General features: G+C 35.6%; 2 protein-coding genes across 6 annotated transcripts in view; one reads left to right on the top strand and one right to left on the bottom strand.

The window, feature by feature from the left end:
* Nucleotides 1–204: 204 nt before the first annotated feature.
* LOC112556420 (mitotic spindle assembly checkpoint protein MAD1-like) lies at nt 205–17,136 on the bottom strand. Of its 4 annotated transcripts, none has more exons than XM_025225414.1 (17): nt 17,018–17,119; nt 15,705–15,942; nt 14,091–14,248; nt 12,441–12,623; nt 11,645–11,769; nt 10,409–10,490; nt 9,846–9,976; nt 7,649–7,763; nt 5,528–5,589; nt 5,032–5,118; nt 3,459–3,603; nt 2,565–2,753; nt 2,173–2,255; nt 1,580–1,670; nt 1,131–1,353; nt 697–887; nt 205–457 (listed from the first exon to the last, which is right to left on the bottom strand). In XM_025225414.1, the coding sequence occupies exons 1-17, from the start codon at nt 17,087–17,089 to the stop codon at nt 299–301; spliced, it is 2,334 nt and encodes a 777-aa protein (XP_025081199.1). In that variant the 5' UTR covers nt 17,090–17,119; the 3' UTR covers nt 205–298. The 4 variants fall into 4 exon arrangements, with proteins under 4 accessions (XP_025081199.1, XP_025081217.1, XP_025081208.1 ...); XM_025225432.1 differs by lacking the exon at nt 17,018–17,119 and adding an exon at nt 16,488–16,717; XM_025225423.1 differs by lacking the exon at nt 17,018–17,119 and adding an exon at nt 16,253–16,477.
* A 455-nt stretch (nt 17,137–17,591) lies between these two features.
* The window catches only part of LOC112556409 (disks large homolog 5-like), a 45,929-nt gene continuing 43,749 nt past the window's right edge, over nt 17,592–19,771 (top strand). Inside the window, exon 1 of one of the 2 annotated variants that reach the window (XM_025225402.1) lies at nt 17,592–18,409. In XM_025225402.1, coding sequence (XP_025081187.1) covers nt 18,085–18,409 — 325 coding nt within the window. In that variant the 5' untranslated portion in view covers nt 17,592–18,084. The remainder of the gene's footprint in view (nt 18,410–19,771) is intronic. The other variant, XM_025225395.1, reaches the window with a different exon arrangement.

Here is a 19,771-nt window from a genome sequence, read left to right as displayed (position 1 = left end):
TATCTATCTTGACTCTTTCTAAAATAAGCCCTTCTGTATTCAATACAAGTTAATATCAGATCATTTATTTTCTATCCAACTATCAAAAATCATAATTTATCATTATGGCTTTGTGACAAACATAATATCTGGCTTTGAGTACAATCACACATTCAACATTATTTCCTTTTGCTCCACTTTATAACATATCCCACAGCAAGAAGATGAAAGTATCTGTTTAAAATTTATTGTAACCTAGTCTCTTTTGCAATAATTATTGCTGATGATTTCACAGGCACTATGGATAGATGTAGAGAATTCATCCAAGGTTCATAGTTTGCTGGTTGAAGAGATCAAGGGTGATAGCACTTAGCAATGCTGGAATACTGTCTTTGTGTTGCAGGTACAGATCCATCTTGTCCTGCTGTCTTTCAGAAAACTCAGTCTGCAGCATTTGAATCTCTCCAGATGGTCCTTGCTGTCACACAAGAATAAACATAAAAATTCCATCATCTAGAGTTTAAAATAAAGATCCCCATCCAAAAATTCCAACTACCACAATGATTCATGCCATGTATATCAAAAGAAGAAAAAAGTGTCTTTTTAGTAAAACATTTAGCCATTATCTTTTAACTTCAGATTTCAGGCTCTATTTTTACAAAGCTAAGTCTAAAAAAAATAAATGTTTCAATAACCCTTCAAGAGATGTGTACCCACCTTAAACAGCAAATAGTCATGGGGAGACTCAGCATACATGCTTGCAAGACGGTACTGTCCTGTAGCTGGCATGTCAATCTTGTAACCAAGTAGCTGATAGCAAGTCTCTCGAAACTCATGACTAGTCTTCTTAAAGGCCTCCACCAGGCGCTTTTTGCGCAGCTCCTCAAGAGCAAGCTGGGCTCTTAACTCTGCTCAAACACAAAACAATAATTCCTGTATTAGCTTTGCTTCAAGTGTAATCAGCAACAATGCCAACATACCTCTCTGTCATAACAAACTCAAACCCCAGTCAAAGTCCACTTTTTTCACAACTGCTCAAGCACATAATACGATCATACAATGGACATGCCACTAACCCACAAAAATGTGAAATGCCACGGTCACATTTGAAGAGCTATCAAATAGAGGAAATCTTTAAAGAGCCAACAAACCTTCAATTACTTTGCTGTCTGAAGCACTATGCAGCATCTGATCAACTTGCTCTGTTACATCTTCAACTGCTCCCCTCTTTGATTCCAGCACCTGCACACGAGCTGTGAGTTGTGCATTTTCCTCTTGTAGCCTCTCCAACTCCTGCTGTCTTTGCTTTTGAGCAAGTGCAGCTGGATTCAGGGAGTAGTGAAGAATTTTGGTGCAAGATGGATCAAAGTCTCCCTTGAAAAGACAGCAAAGAAATGACACAGAGATTCAAACAATAATGTCCTATTTTTTAAATCTCTGAGAATTTTATTAGATTTAACATTTAACATATAAAGGGTTGATGGACAATAATTCACAAAAAAAAATTCAATCCAGGTAACTGCTAAACATGAGAAGCCAGTAAAATGGATTTAATACTAATCTTTGGAATCATTCAAAATCCCCAAAAGATATATCTCACCTGAAGATGTCGTTGTTCAATCCTCATTTCTAGCACCATCTTGTCATTCTCAGAAACTTTTAGTTTATATTCTAACTCCACAATCCGTTCTCTGAAAGAACACACTCCCTTCATGTAACTAAAAATATGGCAAGGCACCCCCTCTTTTAACTACATTTACTTAAAAGAGACATTTGAGCATAAGCCAAGCCCTTCCTTTTTTTAACAAAAAATAAAATTCTGACTAGACAGTAACAATCCCCATCAAAGATAACACAAGGTAAAATCTTGGTTTGTCACTTCATAGCCTTAAGGAGCAAAGCAATCTGAACAAATTTCAATCAATGAACAATTCTAAAAGCTCTTATATGGAATCTTTTGCCGCTCAAAACAATGTCTGATTTTCAGCACTATCATTGACTTTAATATTGACAATACAGTTCTTATATGGTGACTTCATTTAACTTTTTAATTCAACATGAAAGCTAAAAACAAGGAAAGAATCTTGGTCCCAATAAATATGTTGTGTTCCATTATCACTACCACCACTGTTACAATAAAAATAAGAAATAATACAATGACAAGCAGTCATTGTCATAAAAGCTGATACGTACACCAGTTGCTGGATTTTTTCCTGGTCAGCCTTAAGAGAAATTGGTTGGACTGTGACTTTCTCCTTCTGCTGATGCCTTTCAAGCTACAATATTATTAATGGGTGATAATGGCCTTTTTTCACAGTAGACGAACATTTTCAATGCAATGATCATAGTGCATACAAATATTCACTTAAATGCAAAAAAAAAAAATTTCTGGAAAATCATTGCATTTAAGTGAATATTTGAGTAATATGGTAAAGTCAATATATTAGGAAATACATTAAATTGCATAAGTTGCAGTAACTGATCACATGCACACAGGAGGAACAATATAACTGCCAAGCAACTAATAATTTTTGGGAAAGCACATAAAGGAAAGCTGCTTAAATGTCTCCCTTTATTTTCTTTACCTCCCGGCAGCGTGCTGTAAGTGTTGAGTTGTTGTCTGTAAGCTGCTGAAGCTGAGTCTCTAGTTCCTGAAGCTGTGTACGGTACTCCTCCACCACCTCTTCTAACTGTTGTACACGAGCATTAGCCGGTAGCTGAACGGTGATCTCACTCTCATAGGAATCCAGGATTCTCTTATAGCATTCACGCTCCTGACAAAAAAAAGATGGCTCTGATAAGCTCTAACAATTCATCCAGCCTACATACTTAAAGACCAACCTGAAAGGTTTGTGTTTTTTGCAGATATTGGTAAATATAGTGCAACAGCTTGGGTTATTCGGACATTGAAAGTTTATATTTTTCGTGCTTAAATAGCAGTTTTTCAGAACTAAGAAAAAGCCAGACTGCCAGCATCCGAATAATCCGAACTGTTACTCATTCTTTTTCTCTGATTGGTGTTGACTGCAGGCAGTGTTGTGAAAGGTAAACTAACGTGATGTAGTACACTGTTATGGCGCTCGTTGATCGCAGGTTTGAAATTGTAGAAGATAATTAATTAATGGATGGATTTTTGAGGCTGAAATTTACAGGTTACATTTATATTGCCTATATCTACTGCCTGTTTATCCTGCATGTTTAGGTGAATATGATGCTTCAGAATACAGCTGCAGACTGGCATATTTTCAGGTATAGCAACCACTAGCTTAAGTAGTTCAAGTTATAGCTTTTAGGACATAGATTAGAAATACTGGAGAATAAGTCATAACAAAGTGAGTGACCAAATAAGAAGCACTTCATTACAAAATGCTTCAATCTGAAAATTGCATTTCTATCAGCATTAAAAACCCATGAATAAAAATATATTGACACTTTTTTCACAAGTTATGTTGAAAAAATTGTTAATGGATTCCACAAACCTTAGTAACAAGTAGAAGTTTGCGATGAAGTCGTTTAGTCTTGTCCTCATGCTGCTCTCTCTGCAACTTAAGTGAAGTCAAGTCTTCTGACATTTTCTGCTTTAACTCCTTAGCCTCCTCAAGTTCTGCTTCTGCTATACTCAGTCTAAAACAAAATTTGCATGAGCAGTTTGCGTTTTTGCTCTGTAAAATTATTCAACATTGTCTATATCCCATTCTTTATTTTTAATACAATAGTTAGAAGGATTTAAACTGACAGGGTGTAGTTATATAATAGCACCAAGAAATTCCTAAAATTAAAATTTCTTATTATTCTAAATGTCATAAGAAGCATTCAGCTAGTTTGTAATGAGTCACTAGGTCATATATTTCAGGAAGATAGCTAAGGAACACTAAATCGAAAACCAGTGCCAGACCATAAAATGGTATGAGGTGACAGCACAAAGGCCTACCAACTAGTGAAGATCCTCACTAAGACAGGGCAACACACTTCAGTGTGACAGCAGTGGCCACCTTCTCACAGAAAACACTGTTGTACTAAACTGATGGACTGAACAGGTGATGTCAAATGCTAACATCTTCCAAAGTAACCAGACTGGAACCAGTAAAACTGCAGATCTAGCAGATTCACGGAGAAAGGTCTAGAAGGTGATATTCTACAGCTTGTGAGATGTGGATTCTGCTAGGGAATACAAGAGAATAAAGGCATTAAGGACAAATGCCTGATGAAAATGCCTGAAGCTGCACTTACATGAAATGTAAAACCAATGACTTGTATGATGCAAGGTCACTACCTTAGGGAGCTACCTGGAACCCCTTTTTGCAACAGTAAAGCAGCACAAGTCTGTCTGGTTCAGCCATACGTTGTGGCACAACACTTTGTCTCAGACCATTGCTCATGGTATCTTGGAGTGGAGGTTAAGTAGACAGAAGAACTGGTAGGGAAATATAAAGGAGTGGACTGGTTATTCCTTGCAGGACCTGTTCACCACCTCTCAAGACAGGCCAAACTGGGAAACTTTGTTAGTCACTGTGTCTATCCAGTTCTTACCCGAACGACCAATTTCAATGGACCATCATAACTGTTCATCAACTGGTACCAGTCAAGAAGAAGAATTCATTTATTTATCAAGTGACATCGCATGCAAAACATGTCTGGATGATGGTTGCCACTTACAAATACCAATCACACACACCCACAATCAAAATCAGAATAATCAAATTTAAATAACTAGCAAAAAATATGGTTTTAAGTGGTTTTAATGAAAATTTTGACTTTTTATTTCATTTTATTTTATTTTTAAAAAATGTACTACTATTTCAAAATTCAAATTTCAGACAGTACGATGAATCTTTAATTTTAGTAAAACTTTGTAAAATACGAAGTAAATTAGTAAGCAAGCTCATTTTGATATCTTTGAAAGTTCTGTGTAGTCAATAAAAATAACCAGGATAATATTATATTGTTTAATGCACTGGAACTAACAGTAACAATCTTTTGAAAATAATTTAAGGAGTTTAGTGTTTCAGTTTACAGCTACTCTTTCTGGAGACAAAACAAAGCTGTGTGTACCTGGACTGTAACTCTCCATTTTGCTCTAGAGCAAGTGCTTGTGCTATCTGCAGCTCCATTACTCGTCGAGACAACTGTGATGGTGATCTGCACATACAAAAAATATATAGCTGCAGCAATAAATACATGATTTCTAAGTCTGTTGATGGTGTGCATATGGTCTCAGAAATATAGGAAAGTTTACTCATGAGTATTAAATTGTACAGTGACCATTTGAATATTCTGTGTAGTGTATAGTGTTTTTCCTATGCTGTGTGTACTGCATGAAGTATATGCAATATTATGTCTGCATGTCTGGCATAATGTCCATTTAATATATATGTGGATGGCAGCTGCTCAACTGTCTATCCTACTGGCAATCTGGCTTTTGCTAGATCATCCCTCCAAATTCTGGAACAAAGTATGAAGAAGGCAAAAGAAACATGGTGCTTTACCCGTTTTACAATTTAATTCAAAATACTTTGAAATTTTATAATAATTATAAATAGATACTAACTGAGGTCTGCGGGATCCACTTGAATCTTCAGCCTCCCAACGTTGTAAACGCCCATTCAGCTCCTGACAGAAACAAAATGGGTGACCATCAACCATCAACAAAAAATTAATTTTTAAAAGAATTCTTTTATATACAAATATCAATCTTAACTATATTAAATTACTCTTCTTTATGCATAGTTATTCATGCTCAAAGGAAAATGAAGCTTTCTTTGGTTGGAGAAAGATCTCTTGACTCTTGTAATACCAGCATGTGGTGGTGGGAAAAAAACCGATTACTACATATGCTGCTATCCATAATACTTAATATGCAAATGTAATGCCCAAACAAAAAGTAGCATTAATAATAATAATTTTAACTTAAAGTTTTCAGGCCATTTGCCCATAATAACACAGAAACTGACACAACTAACATAACAGTACAATGGTGATATTTTCAGGAAATACAAGGTAGCAGCATAAAAACACATTACCCAGCACAGCCATCCCATTTACAGATATTTTCTGAATTTTAGATTCTTAGTTATGAACCTTACTTTAAAATAAAATTGCCCACAAAAATTAGAGCAAAATGGATAAATGGATACCAATAGAATGAGTCTAGCAAACATGCTTATTTTGAGCATATCAGTAAAAACCAGAACTTCAATACACTGGTTGCTTCACTGCTTACAGGAGGGATCAGTGGTGCAGTGGTGTTAAAACAGTTAATAATATTTAGTGGCCGTTGATTACATCTCATCAAACGTGTTGCAAGATGTAGTTCAAAAGATTTTAATTGCTCTTAAAATTTCTGGGTGGTACAGTAAAATTTTCATTACCTTAAGACCTTTCCCATTGCAATCCCCTTATGACCCTACAAATTTCCACAGACATCTTTCAATGTATATTAGGACTTCTTCCCCAATGCAATGTATAACCAACAGTTTGTGCTCTATTACAACTTCTTGCAGATGCCATGTTTTAAAATTTTTTTAAAAATAGACTGCAGGATAAGCATGGTGGAGCAAAAATTACAAAGATATTTTAAGAACTTTGTTTTCAACATTCAAATTCAACTTGAATTTATAGGAGTTTGAAATCATGAATACCATGGAATGAAAGCAGACAGGTTGAGTTCCCTTCTAGAACCCCTCAGTTACAACCTGATTTTGGGGATTTTAGTAGACAGGCATCAGTATGACCAAGCAAAAGTGAAAATGACAAAGAAAAACACTATGATATGAGTTTCAGAACTATTTTCAAATTTAAATAAATGTGAATTTATAGGCGTCTGAAGTCATGGTTTATGGAATAAAAGCAGAAGGGCCAATTTCCCTATTAAGACCCTTCTCAGTAATGACCCTGATTTTGATGGATTTGAGCAAATCTTAATAAGAATGTTTCACTGTTTATACCCTTACAACAGTAGAATTCTTGTAAGGCATGCCATTCTTGATAAAACACCCATAGTCTAGAATTGATCATGGACAAAAAATGTGTGATACCTGCACAAATGTGTCTGTGTAGTTTCAGAGACAACATTCATGTCATCAAAAGTTATAAATGTCTGAATTCAAGTAAAAATGGACTTTCTTTTTCGTGTGGCATCGGTTAAAGCAGTGGTGCCCAACCTTTTCTTGCTGAAGGGCTGCACTGGACATGATATAAAATCTCGTGGGCCAGAACATGACGGTCTTGAATCATGACATTACAAATGAAATTATGTTGTGTTTGCTTAAAATGAGTGGGCCAGATGAAGCACCTTTGCAGGCCGTAGGTTGGGCACCCTTGTGTTAAAGCTTTCTAGATTTACTTAAAAAAGAACTTTTTAAAATTGTTTCTAAATGCTTTCAAATAAGCAGCAAAAGATAAAGGAAACAAATCTACAATGGCATCATCACTTTGAATAATTAGATAAAAAGTTACTAATAGCTACACAACTTCCCAACTATTGAAGAACTGCAGCAAAATTATTTGTAACAAGAAAACGTGAAAAATGTAGCTAACATCTCATGTTCTTGCATTTATATTTACAAAATTAATAACAACAGAGACAATAAAATAGAAAGAATTGAAGTAACATATCTTTGTGTATTAGTGCTTAAACTTGAAAACACTAGTTACAAATTTTAATAAGTACCTCATTCTCAAACTGCAACCTTGTGAGGTCTTCCAAACGTTTTTCTGCTTGTTCAAACTTTAGTTTCATGCTAGCATGCTGTTCTTGCAGCAGTAAGATGTTGTGCTGGTGGTGTCTGAAAATAATTTCTCCATTAAGTTACTAGTACTGAACAAATTAAATAAAAAAAATTTGAAACCATTGTTTGCCATTATTTAAAATAACTCTTACGGTAAAACTAGAGACCTGCTGACCCTCCCCAAATCCTCATCAGCAACATTCCCTCTAAAAATGCATAGCTTCTATAGCAATTAACCCTTTATCAGCAGCAACACAAATCATAGGATTTCTCCTCTACTACTGTCACTATTGGTAGTTTTTAGAAAATTGTCAGAAATGACATTTGAAGCTGAATGTGACAATGACCGTGCTGAGCTAGTCATGATTCAAGCCTAACAAAATCCACGATTTGTTCGATCTCATCTAGCAGGAATGCTGGTTTCAATTGCGACTTGTTTGTAGACTCCATAGCATGTTTTTATGCTAATTTTCTCTATTCTATGATTACCAGAGGTCCCAAATAGAAAACAAAAGCTATGCAGAAGACATTGTACAGACTGTACACAGAACAAACATGGACTCTGAGATGGAATAACAGAGAGAGAATGGGAGAAAGAGGCAAAAAGTTGGTTAGGGATGGAGGGAGACTAAGTTGTTTGGGGCACCTTTCTATCTCCTCATTCAACAGAAAATTATGTCCCATTGCTGAACATCAAGTGTCAACTAGTCTTGGGAAGAGACATAATAAGTACTAGCATGCTACACTGAAGTGCATAAGCTTGATTTTTCCAAATCTGGCTTGGTTCCAAAGAATCTGTTCTTAAAATACAGGCAGTCCTCGATTTACGACGTTGTTCCGTTCCTACGTCGTGTCATAAACCGAATTTCGCCGTAAGTCGGAATATACGTACATACTAAACGTAAATAATATAGTGTAAGGACTTATCCTATTCTAACACAGTAATTATCAAAAAACACATATAAAATACGTTTAATAATGAAATGAAACACAAAGTTGGCATTACAACGTTTACAATGCAAAACCACTTAAGTCGAAACAAGGCTTTATACAGTAAATGGGAGATGTGTCATAACCACGAAACATCGTAACTCGGGCTGATGTAACCCGAGGACTGCCTGTACACCCCTAACAATATCAACATGCACGGTAAATGATCAACACAACAGACATCAAGATAGAGCATGGATATATTTATGCTGTGAAGACCTTAGCAAATGGGGCAGGTGGAAATGTATGTTTATCAGGCATATTGTGACATAACACACATTTATTCATTTATGAAATTCAAGACAATAATAAATTTCACAATGCGAAGCATACGCATTTAATTTGACTGCAATTCCTCAGTCTATTTGAAGTACTGAACATTATAGCTACCTATTAGGCTGCTATGTTTGCCTTTGGGGTATAATTTTTACCCTCTCCTCTCACCACCTTGTAGAATTGTAGATATTCTACCTATAACTAAAACTGTGACCATTTTACAGTATTACCAAACTAAAGCAATAATTGTTCTGGCTATAAAAAAACTAATGTTCCAGTTAATCAGAAGTCTAAATTTGAAGCTGCTATAGCAAATTGGCAGCATGAGGCATATGTGGTAAAGATAGTCCTGTGACCTTATGATCAGTGCAGAGTGAAGTATTTGAGACCCCACTTACAATGGGGCCAGCTTTTCTAGTAAATATAGTGTCTACCTCCTCTCCAACACTGTCGAACCTTCCTCAATCCCCTAAGGAGTCAGGTATCTGTTCTACAGCTGTGTCAACTAGGGGTCAGTATAGGACATCAGGAGTATTAAACCAGTTATTGTGTACACCTCTGAGTTAAAAGCTAATGTTTATTAACTTACCATGCTCATTTTATTTTCATATTATTATTATATCCAATTTTTGGTGAAATGAAGGTAGCAGCGGGATAAAAGATTGACTCAGATAACCTAAAAAATGATGAGAACAAATTGTACTTCCACACCTCATGCTTAAATTTCATCATGTGCTTGTAAATTTGACACAGCAAGGCTCAAATTATTAAAAGGGGAAGTAGCCCTCCAGTTTTAGGACTTATGTAGCTTAAAGTATTGTAACAATCAGGACATATAAATAAGAAATAGTTGTGAAATCAATGTAAAATCACCTGTAATATTCATTCTCTGTACGTAATTTGACTAACTCCTTTTCCAAGCCAGGCACTTTTTCTACATCTGCTCTCATGGCATGTGCTATAGCAGCATCTTCTTTGTGCTGGGCAACCACTTCTTCAAGCTCCTATTAACAGAAACAAAATGTGCCCTGTGTTCATCAGTGCATGAGGAAACTACTGTTCCAGCTCTTGTTACAAATACATATAAGCTAAGTAAAGATGACATAATGGTATGTATTCAGCACACTATGGTACAAGAATTATCGCTGTTAGTGTTACATGCATACATCAAGCACTCTTAAAAACCTGTTTCCTATAAACTTCAATGACATGTTCAAATATTATATTTGGTGTAAAGCTCAAAATGCACTTAAAAGGAGTCACTGTTATTTAAAAGCATCAACAGTGCTGATAATAAAAAGTTTTCATGACTAAATCTGAAATAAAAGTACAACTTCTTTTATATGTTTTGCTCTGAGGCAAACACATGTGTAACTGAAACTAAGCATATAGTAAAAGAGAGGACCTAAATAAAGTACTTTTCAAAACATATTTACTTTAATTCTCTCATCTGACTTATGTAGCTTTTGTTGCACCTCTTCCAAGTCTTTCAGCTGAGTTCTCATTTCCTTTATTTGCCTGTTTTTGATTATAAAAAAAATGCCGAGCCCATATTTTATCACCATAAAGCACATTCATTTTATCATCAAGTCTGATGTTGCCTTTCACTTGCATGTGTTTTAGAGAGGAAAATAAACACAAAGGCCAACAGCTGATTGATGTCATATTTTTTTAAAAAAGTAAATGAAGCAATGAATTCTAAGTACAAAGTTTCAAATCAGCTGGTAGTAAAATGTGCACAAACGCAAACTAACATGTTTATTCATAAAATGCTAAACTGTCTGTTTTTCACAAGCCATATTTCAATCATAAAATGGTTTAAACAGACTGGAAGCTTATCTTTGACAAGTTATTAACAAGTAGCAACCACTGCAGTTACTAAACTTCTCTATAAAGCTAATGAGATTTTGGACATGGCACACACTTGTTTTCCTTTACCTCACCAATTTGATAAAACATGAGGCAGTCAGATCAGGCTGATAAATTTTTAAAGATTTTTTTCTCTCTACAATGCTTCTTTGATTGGAAAATTCCAAAGACTTAGTTATTTTTAATCAGAATGTACAAGCACATCAGACTGTCTTTAAAAAGAAAGAAAAAAAAAAGGTGAAAGAGAGAGGGAAAAACCCACCATTAATTTTGCTTTTTGCCAAGGTAGCCCACTACTGCAGATCTATTTTTGAAATGAATTTAACACAGATTTTGATTTTTGGTAAGAGAAGTCTTTGTTCATCAGTCTTATTGTCATAATTCATACAAGGCATGGCCTGTTAGAAACTAGGGTCTTTTTTTTTCAAGATCCAGGGGGAAAAAACTATTCTTAAACTGAAATGTTTAAAAGCAAGTTTAGGCAATATCTGATTACCATCACCAAATGAAGATACAGACTAGTATATGTTGCTTTGATAACTACAAGGTACAAAATCATGAGCCTGCAATGGCTCGTATTAATAACATTTTGTAATATTATATGTAAATTATTTTGGTAAAGCAAGTAAAGCAAACATTAACATATAAAAATCAGTACTTCTCAGTCTCTGGTAGAGTGGATTACTTATTTTAGACAAAGACCACTTTAAGCAACTGGCAGTTTAAAACAGCAAATAAAAGTAAGCAAATCTCAGCTGCAGGCAAATAACGCCCTAAGAAAACTAATAACCAAAACTACTTACTGATTTTGAAGATTAAGCTGTGCCTTTGCCTCTTCAAGCTCTGTAACATTCAGCTGCAATTCTACCAAGCACCGCCCAGATTCATGCTTCAATTCCATCATCTGCTTCCAAGACTCTTCATGTACCTGTCCAGCAGACAATATGTGATGAGGTGTCAAATAACTAACTTTCAGACATACAATTTATAAGTTTCCCCCTTTTAACGTCCCTTTTACTGCAAACTCTCAAAAGCAGACATACAATTTCTAATGCACTTAATCATCACTAACAGTTTCCTTTTTTTAACTTCCCTTTTATTGCAAACTGTAACCTGTTCACTACACACCACTGGCAGTCACAGATTAATTATTAATAATTATAAAGGGTGAGCAAGAAGTAAATTTTAAGAGTAATTACTTATTTTTAATCCAGCTCATTACTTTTCGCTAAAATAGTAATCCAAATATAAAAGCGATAAAAGTTATTTTGTTTTCTGCACCCGTCAGCATGCTTTCACAGACTATTTTCTATTTCTGATCACCTATCCCTCAAGGAGACTTTCTAATGTGCTAACATGCTGTGAAAATGCTTGAAAAAAAAAAAAATAGTAACCCAGTGGGAGAGCTGGGACAGTAAGTAAATTATGCATGTCTGCAAACAAATGTGAACATGATGTTTTGTAGGCATGCATCCCAAGGGTATACACCCAGATTTTTAGAAATAGTATCTTGGGTAGATCTTTGCTCAGCCATTAAGTTAAAAACCCATCCCACTAGACCTTTAAGCTACATTTGTTTCAAAAACATTTTGGACTAACCTTTTGAATTTCTTCCTCTAGCACCATTTTTTCACGTTGTACTTGGCGTAATTTGGCCTCAAGTCCAGACCGCACTGATTCCCATTCACGCCTTTCCTCTGCCAGCTCATTCCTCATAGCCTCCTTGGTTTCTATTGTTTGCTGAAGCTTGAGGCGCAGCTCAGACATGCGTTCTGTTTCATGCTATTCATAAAACTGGTGTTATTTCATTTCCTTTTGTACCAAATCCTTTCTGTTTTTCTTACAAGGTGATATTTTAATGCTAAAATAATGGCTTGAAGTGATGTGTAAGGCTGAATGTGTATGAAAAAGAGATTGTGATTCAGCTGGTGCTGTTTATTTTCTCAGTGTTATCACTGGGAAAATTGATGTTCATAATCTTTCATTTTATTTAGTACTTTTTACACTTATTCAAACACAGAAGATGTCTACTTCTATGCACGATGTACTTAAGTACACATAAAACAATTTTATAAAACAATCATTTACTTGCCAAAATCATTAATAACAACAAAAACTAGCATTTATAAGGCACCTATGCTACAGGTAATAGCTGTATGCATTCAGCCATGTACCCCCATTCACAAAATATAGCGTATTCTACCTTCCAGAAAACATGATATCGAACGGTGCTACATTTACAAGCAGGACTTTCTCAACATATGTTTTCAAGTTAGATTTAAAGGTTAACAGAAAGGAGGTGGATAGGGTAAAGAACTCCAGAGCTGAGGTTCAAAGTTGGAAAAAGGAGTGGAATCCATGCAAGTTATGTTTGAAACAGCCTCGACAGAGACGACTCACATAAAGATTGAAGAATGGAGAGAGAGCAGTGGGACATGGCAAGAGATCGTATCAGAAAGGTAACTACGAGAGGAGCAACATAAAAAATAATGGCACAGAATATACAGGAAACCATGAATTTGATGCATAAAGAAAGGAAACTAATGCAGCTTCTTCATTAAAGGAGGGTAAGATTGATGGTGCCTTCTCAGAAACAGCTGGAAACCTTGGCTTGAAGGTCAGCGCAAAGAAAATGAAAAGAATGAGAGTGAACACCAGAGTCCAAGACAGCATCAAACTAACTAGAGAAGAGATTGAGGAAGTTGACAGTTTCACCTATCTTGGGTCCAAAATGTCAAACACCGGGGATGCGGAGGTGGAGATTCGAGCCCGACTAGCGAAAGCCAGCCACGCCTTAAACCTCATTCAGGAGCACATGGAAGGCAAAAATCATCATTCAGAAGATCAAACTGAGAATCTTCGTCAAATGTGATCAGCACCCTCCTTTACGGATCAGAATCATGGAAGATGACCAAAACCATCTCTCTTTCCACTGTTTCTTCTCTGTAGAAAAGGAGATGAAAGGAAAGGGCTGGACATGGGGTCACCTGGAGCGGGTTTCAGTCAACATCGGTGGCGGACTCTGGTTGAGGCCTTATGTGCAACCTGATGCACGAAGAGGAATAGATAGATAGAAGATTGATGGTGATGTGTTTTAAACATAAGATGGGCAGCAGAATACGTTAGAGGAGAGAGACTAGCCTCAAGACAACCAGCAGGAGCTATTGACTTAAATCAAAATGCAACATTTGGTCACTGTCTGTTGTCACAATACTAAATAGAACTTTTAAAAAGACACAATGTACATACATAGCGCTTATTCTTTACTGCTTCCAGATCTGTTTCAAATTCAATTCGTGCACGCTTGTGTGATGATTGTAAAGAGCTCAGTTGACTCTGAAGCAAAGCAATCTGACTTCGGGCAGCTAGCAGTTCTGTTTCTTTCCTCTTGCCTTCTTTCTCTTTTTCTGTAAAAGCATGAAGCATTGAGAAAAATGTATTGATAATATAAAACAAAAAGACATCTGTATCACTGCCTCATGCAACAATAAAAATTGTAATGTTGTCATTTATATATACATATATACAGGTAGTCCTCGGGTTACGACGGTCTCGAGTTACGTCGTTTCGTGGTTATGATGCTTTATACTTTATGCTCATTCCGACTTACGAGGTTAAGCGTCGTAAGTCAAACTGTACGTGCGCCTCATTCCATGTGCGGCGGAAGTCATAGAGTCCATTAGGACTTAGTCGTTTAACTGTCGCTACGACTATCAAGGATAAAGTTCGCATCCTTGAACATGTGAAAGGATCTGCTCATATGAAAGCCACAGTGATAACAAACCAACGTAGTGGGCTTATTATTGAGATGGAAAGATTATTGTACTTACAGTACAGTATTTCATTATTAAACGCACTGTACTGCACAATATTTTACTGTACTTATGTTTATTGATAATTATGTAGGGTACTGTGTTAGGATAGGTGTTTGGATAGACTAAGTGTTTGCAGTACTGTACTGTTATTATGGTACAGTACTGTATGAACGTATGATCCGACTTACGTCGAAATTCGGTTTACGACGCCGCGTAAGAACGGATCAACGTCGTAAGTCGAGGACTACCTGTATATATACACACATATATATAGATACAAATTATATTTATAGAATACCTTTCCCCATTCTTTCACAGCTTCATCAACTTTAGAAAGGTTTTTGACAAGAGTCTAGCACAAGGGGCTATGGTATGTAATGCAAAAATTTTGACATCAAAAACGGTCTCACCCAAGCCTTTAAAGTGATTAAAAAGCACAGAACTTCTGGATGACCAAATGGGAGCTTTCTTTCATAACATAATGTTTACTAAGAATTACAAAATATGTACAACTAAGCCTCTCATAGTGCTGATCCTGCTTTATGGATTTGAAATGTGGATTCTTCTTGCCAATACAAAAAGGAGAATCCTGGCATTTGAAAATCAGCAACCCCCTACTTGCAACAGTCTAGTAGTTTAAGTTGGTCTGGTTCAGATATGTGACCTCGCACACATTGAAGACTTTTTCAGAGAACTGGTCATCCTATGCAGGACCTGCTCACCATTGTCCAGGACTGGGTTGGGTGGTGGCCTTGTCCCCAACTACCAGTCCCATTCCAGGAAAAAATGAATGAATAAATATACAAAACAGGATGCAATGATTATCCCTGTGAGTAGGTGTTACATTCAGATAGATCCCATAACACTCAGGTCTTTGTGAATCAGGTTTAATCAAACTTAATATGGCTTGCATGTCTTGGATCTGGCAAATGCACAGGGATTTACATGAATTTTGTGGATTGCATCTGTCCATCTGTTCCTGATAAAGTAAAGTATTATGTCTATAGCTTTATGGTTTCTGACTGATAAAAATCACTAAAATGTTTACCAGTAAGATGCTTAATGTTCAGCGATGATGCATCCTTCTGTTGTTTAGGATTAGGTAGACCTTTTGTCAAGTTACCATCTAAGTCAAGAAGAAAGGATGGATGTTCTCCCTTGTTTTCTATGCCTGAGAGAAAAGCATCAAAGTCCTTTTGCATTCTAATCGATGCTGTAGTGTCCAAAGAAGGCTCCATGTTCAGCACCTTTTCAAAAATTACTTGTGAAGTTCTTGTAAATTTGACCTGCCAAACAATTTATAAAATGTTTCATTTTATATTTATCACACTGTTTATGAAATTAAATTTTGTCAAATTAAAATCCAGATAAATGTATTGTGTACATAAAAATAAAATTTATCATTGATAAATTAATATTAGCCAGTCCTAAACTCATGCCAACTGCATTTGTAAATTCTATCCATGCGATTGAGAGTCTTAAAAAATGTCATCATTAGAGTGTGTGTGCGTGTGAGATATATATGATCAACTTATAATCACTAATCAGATGGTGGAAAGGGCGGAGAGGTAAAGAGCTGAAGTTTCTCTCCTCTACCCTGAAACTTGAAACAAAAGGTAAGAGCATCTCATGAGAATATAAACGTCGTTACACGCAAAAATGAGTGACGGTGAAGACTTTGTCTTGTGTACGCATAAAATAACAAAAACTATTCCTAGAGATAGGAATGGGAATAAAGCGCTACTAATAAAATGTATCATTTATGCTCTTTGGACAGTTATGCGAAGAATTAGACAATGTAAAATATGATAATGGATCTAGTAGTGCCCACCTGCCCTATCTTGATCAAACACCAACAATTTAGGAGTAAAATCTATGCCAATCACTTGAACTTAAATAGTTCAAAAGCATTGTCGATGAAGTCGAATTTTTAACTACTTCCGGTATGAAAAGATAACTTTGTTGTAAAACAACTTAAAGCTCCTAATGACAAAGAAAATCTGAAGATCATATCAAAAATCAATAAATGAAAAAGAAAACACATACAAATCAACCAGGCATCTTATCTCGCCAGAGACATAAATTCTGTCTTTTATAGTTACTGGACTTAATACGTTGTCGTCTGCTCGTAATGGTTGGGACCAGACTTCTCTAATCTATGTGACTGAAACAATATACGTTAATAAATTCGACATTAAAATTTTTAATTTGTTTGTGTGTGTACGTTAGCATAGCGTACCTAGTGAGGCCGGAAGTTGTGTATGCGTATATGTAATCAGTGAGAGATAATTGAGAATACAGTCCTTAATTTAACAAATATACATATGATCGAGTTACTAATTTTTTTTCTTCAGTTCTTACAGCTATTTGTACTTCTACGCTTATATAGTTGTGATGATCAATCTGTTTTTCTCTGAGCTGTAGCAAATGCATAATCCAGGAGAGCTGTAGAACAAACCAGTTACAAATACGAAATCAGATCCTGGTAAAGGGCATGCTGACAAATATATTTTTATGTTAAGTACATCCCGAAAACGATTATCAAAGTACTTTCTGGGGTCCCACTTCAATGATAAATAAATTGGAATGCGTCATCAGTCTTCCATAAGCACCTAAAACCTAGTCTTCGATGCATTCGTGTCAATAAATCATCGTTATTACTAAACAAATGCAGATACAGAGAGCAGTGCGCAGTCAGGCACGTACAATGGAGTAGAGGGCGCCTATACAATTCCGTCACCTGCATAAACCTCCTATATTTTAGGAACTAAACATTAACTATTAGCTAATTTGAAAAAAATTAAAGCTGTAGTCAAAAAGGCGACGAGAATGGCTTGTCTTGTACTTATTTTGCATAAACCCTAAAATATTTTGTGAACAGAATGACCTTCTTTGTAAACAGTGGTTAGCGCCCTTAGAGAAAAGCAAGTCTTAAGAAGGCGATCCATCGGATTATTTAGGATTTATACATTATTGAAAATCTTATAAAATCGAAGTATGTAATGGGTATTATAATTATGGATAGACTGTTTGTACTGTGACTTAGTCTGCATTACGACACAAATTGGTTTCCATTTTTGGAAAGTCAGGCACTTTCCAAGATGGCGATTAGACACAACCTAGGTAGTGAACTAGAATTATGAGAAGGTTCATTTAGTGTATGTAATAACGTGGTTATCATTCATATTTGCTTTAAATATTGACTTCTGTTTCCTTCAGGAGAACTCGGTATGTCGAATGTTATTTGTTTCAATGTGTCGCATATTTTAGCAGAGATAGCTGAAAACCACAATTTTTTGTTTATAAATTTCCATTTGCGATTAGTTTGATGTACTACATCATCATGTAGTGTCAGCACGCTGCGTTTCGTTGACTGACGTATAGTCCATGAAGCACAATTTCGGGCAATGGCTTGAGAGTCGAAAAAAATGGAGTATAGAGGAAAGATGGAAGAAAAGCTGAAGGAGAGAATTGGATTTCTGCGAGATAAACTTGTGCAAGGTATTGATGTTGATAAACTTGTCGCCATAATAAAACGGGATCAGCTCTTGCCGCACGATCGTATTGCGGAAATTGACAAACAAACAACTGCCGGAAAACTTGACAAACTGGTGGACGAAATTGTAACAGCCAAAGATGGTGTTTACAGCAAACTACTTTCTGCAGTGGAGCAAACCCAGCAATGTCGATTCATGTATGGAGTGCCCTCTAATTCTCCAGCTTATGTTCACAGAACACCGCCAGTACTGACAGGTACTAGTGCAAATATAAGAACTATGTGTGAATAATAATGTGTTGTGATTGTTTAAAACAAAGTTTTTAAAAAAAAAATTAAAGTTCCTCATAAGTGTTTACTTGTGAATGTTCATATACTAACATGTATAGAGATAGAACAGAAAGCAATTGACAGTCTTTTAATTGAAGGAGTGAGCAGCATTGTTCCCCTTAAGAACAAAAGAATCTTGCTGCTTAGTAGGCACAATCTAGATAACAATATGTCTGCACTTTTTTTGGTAAGGAAATGAAATGAGTCTTAATGGATATGGTTAGTGTATTACTTGAATATGTTCAGTAAACACTTTCAAGCTTTTTCAAAACTTAACATTATACTTTAAGGTGAGCAGTCAAAAGGAGGTGATAAGTAGATAGCACTTATTTGAGGATTTTAAAAAAATGTCTTCAGAGCAATAATAGGCATAGCTTTACTATGGAATATAGAATAGAATACTGCAGCCTTCAGTTTTAAACTGATTTTACTTGAGTGCTTTATCTTTGAATTTGATATAAATTACAAAAAAAAAAAGAGGAAAAAACCTAATCCTAACCCAAAACTAAAGAAACTTACAAATGAGACGAATGAAATATATGTTTCATTATAGATTTTTTGAAAGTAAACAAAATTGTATTTCATTAAAGAGAGCTGCTTTCAAAAGAGGAAATATATAATTTTGCTTAGGCATTCTAGTATTTTGATTTTTCATGATGGATGGCTTTGAAATTTTATCATAATGATTAAACAGTTGCTGATATTGGCATGGAAATATAGATAAGGTAAAAGAACACACACATACATGCACCTTTACATGCAAACCGGATATATCCTTTGACACCTTATCCTTTGTTGTAGATGTCCTCAGTTTCTGAAAGTAAAATTTTCATAATATTACCATTTAAAACAAAAATATCCTAAATGTATGAACAGCTGTTAAAAAAATGAGTTTGACATGAAAACTTATGTGATCAAGCACACAGTAAGGTGGTAGTCACTAGCTCTGATGGCTAATATATAAGAGTTAGCTAAAAATGCTTATAAATGATTTGCACATTAGAATATGACAAGGGTAGTTGTCATTCATGCCAAAGGGTGTGGAAGAGTTGGTTGCCTTTGTCAAGTTCAATAGGCCAAAACTTTGCCTCTCCCCCAAATATGCTTGTGTTAGGGGGAATCTTTATAAATGTCTTTTGGAGGCTGATTTCACACACCCTAACATAAAAAAAAAAGGATAAGCTAATGTGCTGCACAATACTTGATGCATTTTAAATAATGTGTCGGATAGGTCTTAGGTATAATTAATGACTTCTTAAGATAAAATGTACACTGACTTAATTACATTT

This window comes from Pomacea canaliculata, linkage group LG1, assembly GCF_003073045.1.
Source record: "Pomacea canaliculata isolate SZHN2017 linkage group LG1, ASM307304v1, whole genome shotgun sequence".
Classification (NCBI taxonomy): Eukaryota; Metazoa; Mollusca; class Gastropoda; order Architaenioglossa; family Ampullariidae; genus Pomacea; species Pomacea canaliculata.
The sequence above is the reverse complement of the archived record's forward strand: the minus strand, read 5'-3'. Positions and strand labels throughout refer to the sequence as shown.